General features: G+C 49.0%; 1 protein-coding gene across 1 annotated transcript in view; it reads left to right on the forward strand.

Moving 5' to 3' along the window:
• ugt8 (UDP glycosyltransferase 8) overlaps positions 1-18313 on the forward strand; it is a 145539-nt gene that overhangs the window by 28620 nt on the left and 98606 nt on the right. The window contains exons 2-3 of the mRNA XM_055912144.1: positions 794-984; positions 15707-16345. Of these exons, the coding sequence (XP_055768119.1) occupies positions 796-984; positions 15707-16345 (828 nt within the window). The 5' untranslated portion in view covers positions 794-795. The remainder of the gene's footprint in view (positions 1-793; positions 985-15706; positions 16346-18313) is intronic.

Consider the following 18313-nt stretch of genomic DNA (forward strand, 5'->3'; position numbering starts at 1 on the left):
CAGCCTGATAAATATGTGTTCTGATGTTATTGATCCTGATAAATGTGTGTTCTGATGTTATTGATCCTGATAAATATGTGTCCTGATGTTATTGATCCTGATAAATATGTGTTCTGATGTTATTGATCCTGATAAATATGTGTTCTGATGTTATTGATCCTGATAAATATGTGTTCTGATGTTATTGATCCTGATACAGCCTGATAAATATGTGTCCTGATGTTATTGATCCTGATAAATGTGTGTTCTGATGTTATTGATCCTGATAAATATGTATCCTGATAAATATGTGTTCTGATGTTATTGATCCTGATACAGCCTGATAAATATGTGTCCTGATGTTATTGATCCTGATAAATATGTGTCCTGATGTTATTGATCCTGATAAATGTGTGTTCTGATGTTATTGATCCTGATAAATATGTGTCCTGATGTTATTGATCCTGATAAATATGTGTTCTGATGTTATTGATCCTGATAAATATGTGTTCTGATGTTATTGATCCTGATAAATATGTGTTCTGATGTTATTGATCCTGATAAATATGTGTTCTGATGTTATTGATCCTGATAAATATGTGTCCTGATGTTATTGATCCTGATAAATGTTTTTTCTGATGTTATTGATCCTGATACAGCCTGATAAATGTGTGTTCTGATGTTATTGATCCTGATAAATGTGTGTTCTGATGTTATTGATCCTGATAAATGTGTTCAGCCCCCCTCTTGTTGTTATGACAACTAACTCACGTTTCTCTCTTCCTCTCCTCCCTTCCCATGCTCTTCCTCCCAGCCATGCACCCTCCCCCGTCGCTCCTATTCCTCCTCCACCTCTCACTCTACCCCAGTGCATGCTGGTCCTCCAGGATCATCGTAGTCCCTCCCATCATGTTTGAGTCCCATCTCTACATCTTCAAGACCCTTGCCACAGAACTCCACCTCCAGGGACATGACACTTCCTTCCTGCTGTCAGAGGGACGCCAGGTAACATTGTGTTACTAAGTAGATTTTCATTGGTGTCAGAGGTGCGCCAGGTAACATTGTGTTACTAAGTAGATTTTCATTGGTGTCAGAGGTGCGCCAGGTAACATTGTGTTACTAAGTAGATTTTCATTGGTGTCAGAGGTGCGCCAGGTAACATTGTGTTACTAAGTAGATTTTCATTGGTGTCAGAGGTGCGCCAGGTAACATTGTGTTACTAAGTAGCAGGGTCATTGGTGTCAGAGGTGCGCCAGGTAACATTGTGTTACTAAGTAGATTTTCATTGGTGTCAGAGGTGCGCCAGGTAACATTGTGTTACTAAGTAGCAGGGTCATTGGTGTCAGAGGTGCGCCAGGTAACATTGTGTTACTAAGTAGAAGGGTCATTGGTGTCAGAGGGGTGCCAGGTAACATTGTGTTACTAAGTAGCAGGGTCATTGGTGTCAGAGGGGGTGCCAGGTAACATTGTGTTACTAAGTAGCAGGGTCATTGGTGTCAGAGGGGCGCCAGGTAACATTGTGTTACTAAGTAGAGGGGTCATTGGTGTCGGAGGGGTGCCAGGTAACATTGTGTTACTAAGTAGCAGAGTCATTGGTGTCAGAGGGGCGCCAGGTAACATTGTGTTACTAAGTAGCAGGGTCATTGGTGTCAGAGGGCGCCAGGTAACATTGTGTTACTAAGTAACGGGGTCATTGGTGTCAGAGGGACGCCAGGTAACATTGTGATACTAAGTAGCAGAGTAATTGGTGTCAGAGGGCGCCAGGTAACATTGTGTTACTAAGTAGCAGGGTCATTGGTGTCAGAGGGGCGCCAGGTAACATTGTGTTACTAAGTAGTGGAGTCATTGGTGTCAGAGGGGTGCCAGGTAACATTGTGTTACTAAGTAGCAGGATCATTGGTGTCAGAGGACGCCAGGTAACATTGTGTTACTAAGTAGCAGGATCATTGGTGTCAGAGTGCGCCAGGTAACATTGTGTTACTAAGTAACGGGGTCATTGGTGTCAGAGGGACGCCAGGTAACATTGTGATACTAAGTAGCAGAGTAATTGGTGTCAGAGTGCGCCAGGTAACATTGTGTTACTAAGTAACGGGGTCATTGGTGTCAGAGGGCGCCAGGTAACATTGTGTTACTATGTAACGGGGTCATTGGTGTCAGAGGGACGCCAGGTAACATTGTGATACTAAGTAGCAGAGTAATTGGTGTCAGAGGGCGCCAGGTAACATTGTGTTACTAAGTAGCAGGGTCATTGGTGTCAGAGGGGCGCCAGGTAACATTGTGTTACTAAGTAGTGGAGTCATTGGTGTCAGAGGGGTGCCAGGTAACATTGTGTTACTAAGTAGCAGGATCATTGGTGTCAGAGGACGCCAGGTAACATTGTGTTACTAAGTAGCAGGATCATTGGTGTCAGAGGGGCGCCAGGTAACATTGTGTTACTAAGTAGATGGGTCATTGGTGTCGGAGGGGTGCCAGGTAACATTGTGTTACTAAGTAGCAGAGTCATTGGTGTCAGAGGGGTGCCAGGTAACATTGTGTTACTAAGTAGCAGGGTCATTGGTGTCAGAGGGGCGCCAGGTAACATTGTGTTACTAAGTAGCAGGGTCATTGGTGTCAGAGGGGCGCCAGGTAACATTGTGTTACTAAGTAGCAGAGTCATTGGTGTCAGAGGGGCGCCAGGTAACATTGTGTTACTAAGTAGCAGGGTCATTGGTGTCAGAGGGGCGCCAGGTAACATTGTGTTACTAAGTAGAGGGGTCATTGGTGTCAGAGGGGCGCCAGGTGACATTGTGTTACTAAGTAGAGGGGTCATTGGTGTCAGAGGGGTGCCAGGTAACATTGTGTTACTAAGTAGCAGAGTCATTGGTGTCAGAGGGGCGCCAGGTAACATTGTGTTACTAAGTAGCAGAGTCATTGGTGTCAGAGGGGCAGAAGCTGTTAGCTGTTGATCAGGGGAGCTACTTCTAGAACCTGTTGATCAGGGGAGCTACCTCTAGATCCTGTTAGCTGTTGATCAGGGGAGCTACCTCTAGATCCTGTTAGCTGTTGATCAGGGGAGCTACCTCTAGAACCTGTTGATAAGTGGAGCTACCTCTAGAACCTGTTAGCTGTTGATCAGGGGAGCTACCTCTAGACCCTGTTAGCTGTTGATCAGGGGAGCTACCTCTAGAACCTGTTAGCTGTTGATCAGGGGAGCTACCTCTAGATCCTGTTAGCTGTTGATCAGGGGAGCTACCTCTAGATCCTGTTAGCTGTTGATCAGGGGAGCTACCTCTAGATCCTGTTAGCTGTTGATCAGGGGAGCTACCTCTAGAACCTGTTGATCAGGAGAGCTACCTCTAGAACCTGATAGCTGTTGATCAGGGGAGCTACCTCTAGAACCTGTTAGCTGTTGATCAGGAGAGCTACCTCTAGAACCTGTTAGCTGTTGATCAGGGGAGCTACCTCTAGAACCTGTTAGCTGTTGATCAGGGGAGCTGCCTCTAGAACCTGTTAGCTGTTGATCAGGAGAGCTACCTCTAGATCCTGTTGATCATGGGAGCTACCTCTAGAACCTGTTAGCTGTTGATCAGGGGAGCTACCTCTAGAACCTGTTAGCTGTTGATCAGGGGAGCTACCTCTAGAACCTGTTAGCTGTTGATCAGGGGAGCTACCTCCAGAACCTGTTGATCAGGGTAGCTACCTCTAGAACCTGTTAGCTGTTGATCAGGAGAGCTACCTCTAGAACCTCTTGATCAGGGGAGCTACCTCTAGAACCTGTTAGCTGTTGATCAGGGGAGCTACCTCTAGAACCTGTTAGCTGTCGATCAGGGGAGCTACCTCTAGAACCTGTTAGCTGTTGATCAGGGGAGCTACCTCTAGAACCTGTTAGCTGTTGATCAGGGGAGCTACTTCTAGAACCTGTTGATCAGGGGAGCTACCTCTAGAACCTGTTAGCTGTTGATCAGGGGAGCTACCTCTAGAACCTGTTAGCTGTTGATCAGGGGAGCTACCTCTAGAACCTGTTAGCTGTTGATCAGGGGAGCTACCTCTAGATCCTGTTAGCTGTTGATCAGGGGAGCTACCTCTAGAACCTGTTAGCTGTTGATCAGGAGAGCTACCTCTAGAACCTGTTGATCAGGGGAGCTACCTCTAGAACCTGTTAGCTGTTGATCAGGGGAGCTACCTCTAGAACCTGATGATCAGGGGAGCTACCTCTAGAACCTGTTGATCAGGGGAGCTACCTCTAGAACCTGTTAGCTGTTGATCAGGGGAGCTACCTCTAGAACCTGTTAGCTGTTGATCAGGGGAGCTACCTCTAGAACCTGTTAGCTTTTGATCAGGGGAGCTACCTCTAGAACCTGTTGATCAGGGGAGCTACCTCTAGAACCTGTTAGCTGTTGATCAGGGGAGCTACCTCTAGAACCTGTTAGCTGTTGATCAGGGGAGCTACCTCTAGAACCTGTTAGCTGTTGATCAGGGGAGCTACCTCTAGAACCTGTTAGCTGTTGATCAGGGGAGCTACCTCTAGAACCTGTTAGCTGTTGATCAGGGGAGCTACCTCTAGATCCTGTTAGCTGTTGATCAGGGGAGCTACCTCTAGATCCTGTTAGCTGTTGATCAGGGGAGCTACCTCTAGATCCTGTTAGCTGTTGATCAGGGGAGCTACCTCTAGAACCTGTTGATCAGGAGAGCTACCTCTAGAACCTGATAGCTGTTGATCAGGGGAGCTACCTCTAGAACCTGTTAGCTGTTGATCAGGAGAGCTACCTCTAGAACCTGTTAGCTGTTGATCAGGGGAGCTACCTCTAGAACCTGTTAGCTGTTAATCAGGGGAACTACCTCTAGAACCTGTTAGCTGTTGATCAGGGGAGCTGCCTCTAGATCCTGTTGATCATGGGAGCTACCTCTAGAACCTGTTAGCTGTTGATCAGGGGAGCTACCTCTAGAACCTGTTAGCTGTTGATCAGGGAGCTACCTCTAGAACCTGTTAGCTGTTGATCAGGGGAGCTACCTCCAGAACCTGTTGATCAGGGGAGCTACCTCTAGAACCTGTTAGCTGTTGATCAGGAGAGCTACCTCTAGAACCTCTTGATCAGGGGAGCTACCTCTAGAACCTGTTAGCTGTTGATCAGGGGAGCTACCTCTAGAACCTGTTAGCTGTTGATCAGGGGAGCTACCTCTAGAACCTGTTAGCTGTTGATCAGGGGAGCTACCTCTAGAACCTGTTAGCTGTTGATCAGGGGAGCTACTTCTAGAACCTGTTGATCAGGGGAGCTACCTCTAGAACCTGTTAGCTGTTGATCAGGGGAGCTACCTCTAGAACCTGTTAGCTGTTGATCAGGGGAGCTACCTCTAGAACCTGTTAGCTGTTGATCAGGGGAGCTACCTCTAGGTCCTGTTAGCTGTTGATCAGGGGAGCTACCTCTAGAACCTGTTAGCTGTTGATCAGGAGAGCTACCTCTAGAACCTGTTGATCAGGGGAGCTACCTCTAGAACCTGTTAGCTGTTGATCAGGGGAGCTACCTCTAGAACCTGATGATCAGGGGAGCTACCTCTAGAACCTGTTGATCAGGGGAGCTACCTCTAGAACCTGTTAGCTGTTAATCAGGGGAGCTACCTCTAGAACCTGTTAGCTGTTGATCAGGGGAGCTACTTCTAGAACCTGTTAGCTTTTGATCAGGGGAGCTACCTCTAGAACCTGTTGATCAGGGGAGCTACCTCTAACACCTGTTAGCTGTTGATCAGGGGAGCTACCTCTAACACCTGTTAGCTGTTGATCAGGGGAGCTACCTCTAGAACCTGTTAGCTGTTGATCAGGGGAGCTACCTCTAGAACCTGTTAGCTGTTGATCAGGGGAGCTACCTCTAGAACCTGTTAGCTGTTGATCAGGGGAGCTACCTCTAGAACCTGTTAGCTGTTGATCAGGGGAGCTACTTCTAGAACCTGTTAGCTGTTGATCAGGGGAGCTACCTCCAGAACCTGTTGATCAGGGGAGATACCTCTAGAACCTGTTAGCTGTTAAACAGCCGAGCTACCTCTACAACCTGTTAGCTGTTGATCAGGGGAGCTACCTCTAGATCCTGTTAGCTGTTGATCAGGGGAGCTACCTCTAGAACCTGTTAGCTGTTGATCAGGGGAGCTACCTCTAGAACCTGTTAGCTGTTAATCAGGGGAACTACCTCTAGAACCTGTTAGCTGTTGATCAAGGGAGCTGCCTCTAGAACCTGTTAGCTGTTGATCAGGAGAGCTACCTCTAGATCCTGTTGATCATTGAAGCTACCTCTAGAACCTGTTAGCTGTTGATCAGGGGAGCTACCTCTAGAACCTGTTAGCTGTTGATCAGGGGAGCTACCTCTAGAACCTGTTAGCTGTTGATCAGGGGAGCTACCTCCAGAACCTGTTGATCAGGGGAGCTACCTCTAGAACCTGTTAGCTGTTGATCAGGGGAGCTACCTCTAGAACCTGTTGATCAGGGGAGCTACCTCTAGAACCTGTTAGCTGTTGATCAGGGGAGCTACCTCTAGATCCTATTGATCAGGGGAGCTACCTCTAGATCCTGTTGATCAGGGGAGCTACCTCTAGAACCTGTTAGCTGTTAATCAGTAGAGCTACCTCTAGAACCTGTTAGCTGTTGATCAGGGGAGCTACCTCTAGAACCTGTTAGCTGTTGATCAGGGGAGCTACCTCTAGAACCTGTTAGCTGTTGATCAGGGGAGCTACCTCTAGAACCTGTTAGCTGTTGATCAGGAGAGCTACCTCTAATACCTGTTGATAAGGGGAGCTACCTCTACAACCTGTTGATCAGGGGAGCTACCTCTAGAACCTGTTAGCTGTTGATCAGGGGAGCTACCACTAGATCCTGTTAGCTGTTGATCAGGGGAGCTACCTCTAGAACCTGTTGATCAGGAGAGCTACCTCTAGAACCTGTTAGCTGTTGATCAGGAGCGCTACCTCTAGAACCTGTTGATCAGGGGAGCTACCTCTAGAACCTGTTAGCTGTTGATCAGGGGAGCTACCTCTAGAACCTGTTGATCAGGGGGGCTACCTCTAGAACCTGATAGCTGTTGATCAGGGGAGCTACCTCCAGAACCTGTTGATCAGGGGAGCTACCTCTAGAACCTGTTAGCTGTTGATCAGGAGAGCTACCTCTAGAACCTGTTAGCTGTTGATCAGGGGAGCTACCTCTAGATCCTGTTGATCAGGGGAGCTACCTCTAGAAGCTGTTAGCTGTTGATCAGGGGAGCTACCTCTAGAACCTGTTAGCTGTTGATCAGGGGAGCTACCTCTAGATCCTGTTGATCAGGGGAGCTACCTCTAGAACCTGTTAGCTGTTGATCAGGGGAGCTACCTCTAGAACCTGTTAGCTGTTGATCAGGCGAGCTACTTCTAGAACCTGTTAGCTGTTGATCAGGGGAGCTACTTCTAGAACATGTTAGCTGTTGATCAGGGGAGCTACCTCTAGAACCTGTTAGCTGTTGATCAGGGGAGCTACCTCTAGAACCTGTTAGCTGTTGATCAGGGGAGCTACCTCTAGAACCTGTTAGCTGTTGATCAGGGGAGCTACCTCTAGAACCTGTTGATCAGGGGAGCTACCTCTAGAACCTGTTAGCTGTTGATCAGGGGAGCTACCTCTAGATCCTGTTAGCTGTTGATCAGGGGAGCTACCTCTAGATCCTGTTAGCTGTTGATCAGGGGAGCTACCTCTAGATCCTGTTAGCTGTTGATCAGGGGAGCTACCTCTAGAACCTGTTGATCAGGGGAGCTACCTCTAGAACCTGTTAGCTGTTGATCAGGGGAGCTATCTCTGGATCCTGTTAGCTGTTGATCAGGGGAGCTACCTCTAGAACCTGTTAGCTGTTGATCAGGGGAGCTACCTCTAGAACCTGTTAGCTGTTGATCAGGGGTGCTACCTCTAGATCCTGTTAGCTGTTGATCAGGAGAGCTACCTCTAACACCTGTTGATCAGGGGAGCTACCTCTAGAACCTGTTGATCAGGGGAGCTACCTCTAGAACCTGTTGATCAGGGGAGCTACCTCTAGAACCTGTTAATCAGGGGAGCTACTTCTAGAACCTGTTGATCAGAGGAGCTACCTCTAGAACCTGTTGATCAGGAGCGCTACCTCTAGAACCTGTTAGCTGTTGATCAGGGGAGCTACCTCTAGACCCTGTTGATCAGGGGAGCTACCTCTAGAACCTGTTGATCAGGGGAGCTACCTCTAGAACCTGTTGATCAGGGGAGCTACCTCTAGAACCTGTTGATCAGGGGAGCTACCTCTAGAACCTGTTGATCAGAGGAGCTACCTCTAGAACCTGTTGATCAGGGGAGCTACCTCTAGAACCTGTTAGCTGTTGATCAGGGGAGCTACCTCTAGAACCTGTTGATCAGAGGAGCTACCTCTAGAACCTGTTGATCAGGGGAGCTACCTCTAGAACCTGTTAGCTGTTGATCAGGGGAGCTACCTCTAGATCCTGTTAGCTGTTGATCAGGGGAGCTACCGCTAGAACCTGTTAGCTGTTGATCAGGGGAGCTACCTCTAGAACCTGTTAGCTGTTGATCAGGGGAGCTACCTCTAGAACCTGTTAGCTGTTGATCAGGGGAGCTACCTCTAACACCTGTTGATCAGGGGAGCTACCTCTAGAACCTGTTGATCAGGGGAGCTACCTCTAGATCCTGTTAGCTGTCGATCAGGGGAGCTACCTCTAGAACCTGTCGATCAGGGGAGCTACCTCTAGAACCTGTCGATCAGGGGAGCTACCTCTAGAACCTGTTGATCAGGGGAGCTACCTCTAGAACCTGTTACCTGTTGATCAGGGGAGCTACCTCTAGAACCTGTTGATCAGGGGAGCTACCTCTAGAACCTGTTAGCTGTTGATCAGGGGAGCTACTTCTAGAACCTGTTAGCTGTTGATCAGGGGAGCTACTTCTAGAACCTGTTAGCTGTTGATCAGGGGAGCTACCTTTAGAACCTGTTGATCAGGGGAGCTACCTCTAGATCCTGTTAGCTGTTGATCAGGGGAGTTACTTCTAGAACCTGTTGATCAGGGGAGCTACATCTAACACCTGTTGATCAGGGGAGCTACCTCTAGAACCTGTTAACTGTTGATCAGGAGAGCTACCTCTAGAACCTGTCGATCAGGGGAGCTACATCTAACACCTGTTGATCAGGGGGGCTACCTCTAGAACCTGATAGCTGTTGATCAGGGGAGCTACCTCCAGAACCTGTTGATCAGGGGAGCTACCTCTAGAACCTGTTAGCTGTTGATCAGGAGAGCTACCTCTAGAACCTGTTAGCTGTTGATCAGGGGAGCTACCTCTAACACCTGTTGATCAGGAGAGCTACCTCTAGAACCTGTTAGCTGTTGATCAGGGGAGCTACCTCTAGAACCTGTTAGCTGTTGATCAGGGGAGCTACCTCTAGAACCTGTTAGCTGTTGATCAGGGGAGCTACCTCTAGAACCTGTTAGCTGTTGATCAGGGGAGCTACCTCTAGAACCTGTTAGCTGTTGATCAGGCGAGCTACTTCTAGAACCTGTTAGCTGTTGATCAGGGGAGCTACTTCTAGAACATGTTAGCTGTTGATCAGGGGAGCTACCTCTAGAACCTGTTAGCTGTTGATCAGGGGAGCTACCTCTAGAACCTGTTAGCTGTTGATCAGGGGAGCTACCTCTAGAACCTGTTAGCTGTTGATCAGGGGAGCTACCTCTAGAACCTGTTGATCAGGGGAGCTACCTCTAGAACCTGTTAGCTGTTGATCAGGGGAGCTACCTCTAGATCCTGTTAGCTGTTGATCAGGGGAGCTACCTCTAGATCCTGTTAGCTGTTGATCAGGGGAGCTACCTCTAGATCCTGTTAGCTGTTGATCAGGGGAGCTACCTCTAGAACCTGTTGATCAGGGGAGCTACCTCTAGAACCTGTTAGCTGTTGATCAGGGGAGCTATCTCTGGATCCTGTTAGCTGTTGATCAGGGGAGCTACCTCTAGAACCTGTTAGCTGTTGATCAGGGGAGCTACCTCTAGAACCTGTTAGCTGTTGATCAGGGGTGCTACCTCTAGATCCTGTTAGCTGTTGATCAGGAGAGCTACCTCTAACACCTGTTGATCAGGGGAGCTACCTCTAGAACCTGTTGATCAGGGGAGCTACCTCTAGAACCTGTTGATCAGGGGAGCTACCTCTAGAACCTGTTAATCAGGGCAGCTACTTCTAGAACCTGTTGATCAGGAGCGCTACCTCTAGAACCTGTTAGCTGTTGATCAGGGGAGCTACCTCTAGACCCTGTTGATCAGGGGAGCTACCTCTAGAACCTGTTGATCAGGAGAGCTACCTCTAGAACCTGTTGATCAGGGGAGCTACCTCTAGAACCTGTTGATCAGGGGAGCTACCTGTAGAACCTATTGATCAGAGGAGCTACTTCTAGAACCTGTTGATCAGGGGAGCTACCTCTAGAACCTGTTAGCTGTTGATCAGGGGAGCTACCTCTAGAACCTGTTGATCAGAGGAGCTACCTCTAGAACCTGTTGATCAGGGGAGCTACCTCTAGAACCTGTTAGCTGTTGATCAGGGGAGCTACCTCTAGAACCTGTTAGCTGTTGATCAGGGGAGCTACCTCTAGAACCTGTTAGCTGTTGATCAGGGGAGCTACCTCTAGAACCTGTTAGCTGTTGATCAGGGGAGCTACCTCTAGAACCTGTTGATCAGGGGAGCTACCTCTAGATCCTGTTAGCTGTTGATCAGGGGAGCTACCTCTAGAACCTGTTAGCTGTTGATCAGGGGAGCTACCTCTAGAACCTGTTAGCTGTTGATCAGGGGAGCTACCTCTAGAACCTGTTAGCTGTTGATCAGGGGAGCTACCTCTAACACCTGTTGATCAGGGGAGCTACCTCTAGAACCTGTTGATCAGGGGAGCTACCTCTAGATCCTGTTAGCTGTTGATCAGGGGAGCTACCTCTAGAACCTGTCGATCAGGGGAGCTACCTCTAGAACCTGTCGATCAGGGGAGCTACCTCTAGAACCTGTTGATCAGGGGAGCTACCTCTAGAACCTGTTACCTGTTGATCAGGGGAGCTACCTCTAGAACCTGTTGATCAGGGGAGCTACCTCTAGAACCTGTTAGCTGTTGATCAGGGGAGCTACTTCTAGAACCTGTTAGCTGTTGATCAGGGGAGCTACTTCTAGAACCTGTTAGCTGTTGATCAGGGGAGCTACCTTTAGAACCTGTTGATCAGGGGAGCTACCTCTAGATCCTGTTAGCTGTTGATCAGGGGAGTTACTTCTAGAACCTGTTAGCTGTTGATCAGAGGAGCTACCTCTAGAACCTGTTAGCTGTTGATCAGGGGAGCTACCTCTAGAACCTGTTAGCTGTTGATCAGGGGAGCTACCTCTAGAACCTGTTAGCTGTTGATCAGGGGAGCTACCTCTAACACCTGTTGATCAGGGGAGCTACCTCTAGAACCTGTTGATCAGGGGAGCTACCTCTAGATCCTGTTAGCTGTTGATCAGGGGAGCTACCTCTAGAACCTGTCGATCAGGGGAGCTACCTCTAGAACCTGTCGATCAGGGGAGCTACCTCTAGAACCTGTTGATCAGGGGAGCTACCTCTAGAACCTGTTACCTGTTGATCAGGGGAGCTACCTCTAGAACCTGTTGATCAGGGGAGCTACCTCTAGAACCTGTTAGCTGTTGATCAGGGGAGCTACTTCTAGAACCTGTTAGCTGTTGATCAGGGGAGCTACTTCTAGAACCTGTTAGCTGTTGATCAGGGGAGCTACCTTTAGAACCTGTTGATCAGGGGAGCTACCTCTAGATCCTGTTAGCTGTTGATCAGGGGAGTTACTTCTAGAACCTGTTAGCTGTTGATCAGGGGAGCTACTTCTAGAACCTGTTAGCTGTTGATCAGGGGAGCTACCTCTAACACCTGTTAGCTGTTGATCAGGGGAGCTACCTCTAGAACCTGTTAGCTGTTGATCAGGGGAGCTACCTCTAGAACCTGTTGATCAGGGGAGCTACCTCTAGAACCTGTTAGCTGTTGATCAGGGGAGCTACCTATAGAACCTATTAGCTGTTGATCAGGGGAGCTACCTCTAGATCCTGTTAGCTGTTGATCAGGGGAGCTACCTCTAGAACATGTTAACTGTTGATCAGGGGAGCTACCTCTAGAACCTGTTGATCAGGGGAGCTACCTCTAGAACCTGTTAGCTGTTGATCAGGGGAGCTACCTCTAGACCCTGTTGATCAGGGGAGCTACCTCTAGACCCTGTTGATCAGGGGAGCTACCTCTAGAACCTGTTGATCAGGGGAGCTACCTCTAGAAACTGTTGATCAGGGGAGCTACCTCTAGAACCTGTTGATCAGGGGAGCTACCTCTAGAACCTGTTGATCAGGGGAGCTACCTCTAGAACCTGTTGATCAGAGGAGCAACCTCTAGAACCTGTTGATCAGGGGAGCTACCTCTAGAACCTGTTAGCTGTTGATCAGTGGAGCTACCTCTAGAACCTGTTAGCTGTTGATCAGGGGAGCTACCTCTAACACCTGTTGATCAGGGGAGCTACCTCTAGAACCTGTTGATCAGGGGAGCTACCTCTAGATCCTGTTAGCTGTTGATCAGGGGAGCTACCTCTAGAACCTGTTAGCTGTTGATCAGGGGAGCTACCTCTAGAACCTGTTAGCTGTTGATCAGGGGAGCTACCTCTAGAACCTGTTAGCTGTTGATCAGGGGAGCTACCTCTAACACCTGTTGATCAGGGGAGCTACCTCTAGAACCTGTTGATCAGGGGAGCTACCTCTAGATCCTGTTAGCTGTTGATCAGGGGAGCTACCTCTAGAACCTGTCGATCAGGGGAGCTACCTCTAGAACCTGTCGATCAGGGGAGCTACCTCTAGAACCTGTTGATCAGGGGAGCTACCTCTAGAACCTGTTACCTGTTGATCAGGGGAGCTACCTCTAGAACCTGTTGATCAGGGGAGCTACCTCTAGAACCTGTTAGCTGTTGATCAGGGGAGCTACTTCTAGAACCTGTTAGCTGTTGATCAGGGGAGCTACTTCTAGAACCTGTTAGCTGTTGATCAGGGGAGCTACCTTTAGAACCTGTTGATCAGGGGAGCTACCTCTAGATCCTGTTAGCTGTTGATCAGGGGAGTTACTTCTAGAACCTGTTAGCTGTTGATCAGGGGAGCTACCTCTAGAACCTGTTAGCTGTTGATCAGGGGAGCTACCTCTAGAACCTGTTAGCTGTTGATCAGGGGAGCTACCTCTAGAACCTGTTAGCTGTTGATCAGGGGAGCTACCTCTAACACCTGTTGATCAGGGGAGCTACCTCTAGAACCTGTTGATCAGGGGAGCTACCTCTAGATCCTGTTAGCTGTTGATCAGGGGAGCTACCTCTAGAACCTGTCGATCAGGGGAGCTACCTCTAGAACCTGTCGATCAGGGGAGCTACCTCTAGAACCTGTTGATCAGGGGAGCTACCTCTAGAACCTGTTACCTGTTGATCAGGGGAGCTACCTCTAGAACCTGTTGATCAGGGGAGCTACCTCTAGAACCTGTTAGCTGTTGATCAGGGGAGCTACTTCTAGAACCTGTTAGCTGTTGATCAGGGGAGCTACTTCTAGAACCTGTTAGCTGTTGATCAGGGGAGCTACCTTTAGAACCTGTTGATCAGGGGAGCTACCTCTAGATCCTGTTAGCTGTTGATCAGGGGAGTTACTTCTAGAACCTGTTAGCTGTTGATCAGGGGAGCTACTTCTAGAACCTGTTAGCTGTTGATCAGGGGAGCTACCTCTAACACCTGTTAGCTGTTGATCAGGGGAGCTACCTCTAGAACCTGTTAGCTGTTGATCAGGGGAGCTACCTCTAGAACCTGTTGATCAGGGGAGCTACCTCTAGAACCTGTTAGCTGTTGATCAGGGGAGCTACCTCTAGAACCTATTAGCTGTTGATCAGGGGAGCTACCTCTAGATCCTGTTAGCTGTTGATCAGGGGAGCTACCTCTAGAACATGTTAACTGTTGATCAGGGGAGCTACCTCTAGAACCTGTTGATCAGGGGAGCTACCTCTAGAACCTGTTAGCTGTTGATCAGGGGAGCTACCTCTAGACCCTGTTGATCAGGGGAGCTACCTCTAGACCCTGTTGATCAGGGGAGCTACCTCTAGAACCTGTTGATCAGGGGAGCTACCTCTAGAAACTGTTGATCAGGGGAGCTACCTCTAGAACCTGTTGATCAGGGGAGCTACCTCTAGAACCTGTTGATCAGGGGAGCTACCTCTAGAACCTGTTGATCAGAGGAGCAACCTCTAGAACCTGTTGATCAGGGGAGCTACCTCTAGAACCTGTTAGCTGTTGATCAGGGGAGCTACCTCTAGAACCTGTTGATCAGGGGAGCTACCTCTAGAACCTGTTGATCAGGGGAGCTACCTCTAGAACCTGTTGATCAGGGGAGCTACCTATAGAACCTGTTAGCTGTTGATCAGGGGAGCTACCTCTAGAACCTGTTGATAAGGGGAGCTACCTCTAGAACCTGTTAGCTGTTGATCAGGGGAGCTACCTCTAGAACCTGTTAGCTGTTGATCAGGGGAGCTACCTCTAGAACCTGTTAGCTGTTGATCAGGGGAGCTACCTCTAGAACCTGTTAGCTGTTGATCAGGGGAGCTACCTCTAGAACCTGTTAGCTGTTGATCAGGGGAGCTACCTCTAGAACCTGTTAGCTGTTGATCAGGGGAGCTACCTCTAGAACCTGTTAGCTGTTGATCAGGGGAGCTACCTCTAGAACCTGTTGATAAGTGGAGCTACCTCTAGAACCTGTTAGCTGTTGATCAGGGGAGCTACCTCTAGAACCTGTTAGCTGTTGATCAGGGGAGCTACCTCTAGAACCTGTTAGCTGTTGATTAGGGGAGCTACCTCTAGAAGCTGTTAGCTGTTGATCAGGGGAGCTACCTCTAGAACCTGTTAGCTGTTGATCAGGGGAGCTACCTCTAGAACCTGTTAGCTGTTGATCAGGGGAGCTACCTCTAGAACCTGTTAGCTGTTGATCAGGGGAGCTACCTCTAGACCCTGTTGATCAGGGGAGCTACCTCTAGAACCTGTTGATCAGGGGAGCTACCTCTAGAACCTGTTGATCAGGGGAGATACCTCTAGAACCTGTTAGCTGTTGATCAGGGGAGCTACCTCTAGAACCTGTTAGCTGTTGATCAGGGGAGCTACCTCTAGAACCTGTTAGCTGTTGATCAGGGGAGCTACCTCTAGACCCTGTTGATCAGGGGAGCTACCTCTAGAGCCTGTTACCTGTTGATCAGGGGAGCTACCTCTAGAACCTGTTGATAAGGGGAGCTACCTCTAGATCCTGTTAGCTGTAGTAACCTAGTACTGTGAGCTGTAGTAACCTAGTACTGTGAGCTGTAGTAACCTAGTACTGTTAGCTGTGTACATATTACTATATTGCCCCCCGGGATAATAAAGACTCTCGTCCTCTCCTCTCCTCTCCCTCTCCCTCCTCTACTCTCCCATCCCCTCCCCCCCTCCCTTCCCCTCCCCTCTCCTCCCTTCCCCTCCCCTCTCCCCTCCCCTCCCCTCCCCTCCCCTCTCCCCTCCCCTCCCCTCCCCTCCCCTCCCCTCCCCTCTCCCTCCTCTCCCCTCCCCTCCCCTCCCCTCCCCTCCCCTCTCCCTCTCCCTCTCCCTCTCCCTCTCCCTCTCCCTCCCCTCCCCTCCCCCCGTCCCTTCTCATCCCCTCTCCCTCTCCCTATCCTCTCTCCTCTAGGTGCCCCCCTCCCCCCACTACACCTTCCAGCGTTACCCAGGCATCTTCAACTCCTCCACAGCCGACAGCTTCCTCCAATCAAAGGTCAGCAACATCTTCTCCGGTCGTTTCACGGCGTTGGAACTCTTCGACATTCTCGACCACTACGCCCAGAACTGCGACGCCGTCGTGGGAAACAAAGAGGTCATGACCCAACTCAAGGACGCCAAATTTGACCTTTTATTGGTCGACCCCAACGAGATGTGTGGGTTCGTGATCGCTCACATCCTCGGGGTTCCCTACGCCGTCTTTTCCACGGGCCTATGGTACCCAGCGGAGGTCGGGGCTCCCGCCCCTCTCTCCTACGTCCCAGAGTTCAACTCTCTCCTCACCGATCAGATGTCTCTGGTCCAGAGGATTACCAACACGGCGGTGTACCTGGTGTCCCGGTTCGGGGTTCAGTACCTGGTGTTACCTAAGTACGAGCGGATCATGAGGAAGCACGGTGTTGAGCCGCGGGTCGCCATGCAGGACCTGGTTCAGGGGAGCAGGCTGTGGATGTTGTCTACTGATCTGGCTCTGGAGTTCCCCAGGCCCACTCTACCACACGTTGTCTATGTAGGAGGGATACTGACCAAACCTGCCAGCCCATTACCTCAGGTTAGTATACACACACACACACGCACGCACGCACCCACACACCCACACATATACACGCACGCACGCACGCACACACACATATACACACACACACACACACACACACCCACACATATACACACACACACACCAGGTATGGTTGGTCTCCTCCTCCAGTGTTATATCTATGGTTGGTCTCCTCCTCCAGTGTTATATCTATGGTTGGTCTCCTCCTCCAGTGTTATATCTATGGTTGGTCTCCTCCTCCAGTGTTATATCTATGGTTGGTCTCCTCCTCCAGTGTTATATCTATGGTTGGTCTCCTCCTCCAGTGTTATATCTATGGTTGGTCTCCTCCTCCAGTTTTATATCTATGGTTGGTCTCCAGTGTTATATCTATGGTTGGTCTCCTCCTCCAGTGTTATATCCATGGTTGGTCTCCTCCAGTGTTATATCTATGGTTAGTCTCCTCCAGTGTTATATCTATGGTTGGTGTCCTTCAGTGTTATATCTATGGTTGGTCTCAACCTCCAGTGTTATATCTATGGTTGGTCGCCTCCTCCAGTGTTATATCTATGGTTGGTCTCCTCCAGTGTTATATCTATGGTTGGTCTCCTCCAGTGTTATATTTATGGTTTGGTCTCCTCCAGTGTTATATATATGGTTGGTCTCCTCCTCCAGTGTTATACCTATGGTTGGTCTCCTCCAGTGTTATATCTATGGTTGGTCTCCTCCTCCAGTGTTATATCTATGGTTGGTCTCCTCCTCCAGTGTTATATCTATGGTTGGTCTCCTCCAGTGTTATCTCTATGGTTGGTCTCCTCCTCCAGTGTTATATCTATGGTTGGTCTCCTCCAGTGTTATATCTATGGTTGGTCTCCTCCAGTGTTATATCTATGGTTGGTCTCCTCCTCCAGTGTTATATCTATGGTTGGTCTCATCCTCCAGTGTTATATCTATGGTTGGTCTCCTCCAGTGTTATATCTATGGTTAGTCTCCTCAATGTGTTATAGCTATGGTTGGTCTCCTCCAGTGTTATATCTATGGTTGGTCTCCTCCAGTGTTATATCTATGGTTGGTCACCTCCAGTGTTATATCTATGGTTGGTCTCCTCCTCCAGTGTTATATCTATGGTTGGTCTCCTCCTCCAGTGTTATATCTATGGTTGGTCTCCTCCTCCAGTGTTATATCTATGGTTGGTCTCCTCCTCCAGTGTTATATCTATGGTTGGTCTCCTCCAGTGTTATATCTATGGTTGGTCTCCTCCTCCAGTGTTATATCTATGGTTGGTCTCCTCCAGTGTTATATCTATGGTTGGTCTCCTCCAGTGTTATATCTATGGTTGGTCTCCTCCAGTGTTATATCTATGGTTAGTCTCCTCCAGTGTTATATCTATGGTTGGTCTCCTCCTCCAGTGTTATATCTATGGTTGGTCTCCTCCTCCAGTGTTATATCTGTGGTTGGTCTCCTCCAGTGTTATATCTGTGGTTGGTCTCCTCCAGTGTTATATCTGTGGTTGGTCTCCTCCAGTGTTATATCTGTGGTTGGTCTCCTCCAGTGTTGTATCTGTGGTTGGTCTCCTCCAGTGTTGTATCTGTGGTTGGTCTCCTCCAGTGTTATATCTATGGTTGGTCTCCTCCTCCAGTGTTATATCTATGGTTGGTCTCCTCCTCCAGTGTTATATCTATGGTTGGTCTCATCCTCCAGTGTTATATCTATGGTTGGTCTCATCCTCCAGTGTTATATCTATGGTTGGTCTCATCCTCCAGTGTTATATCTATGGTTGGTCTCCTCCTCCAGTGTTATATCTATGGTTGGTCTCCTCCAGTGTTATATCTATGGTTGGTCTCCTCCTCCAGTGTTATATCTATGGTTGGTCTCCTCCTCCAGTGTTATATCTATGGTTGGTCTCCTCCTCCAGTGTTATATCTATGGTTGGTCTCCTCCAGTGTTATATCTATGGTTAGTCTCCTCCAGTGTTATATCTAT

Source organism: Salvelinus fontinalis, unplaced genomic scaffold, assembly GCF_029448725.1.
Source record: "Salvelinus fontinalis isolate EN_2023a unplaced genomic scaffold, ASM2944872v1 scaffold_0135, whole genome shotgun sequence".
Lineage (NCBI taxonomy): Eukaryota > Metazoa > Chordata > Actinopteri > Salmoniformes > Salmonidae > Salvelinus > Salvelinus fontinalis.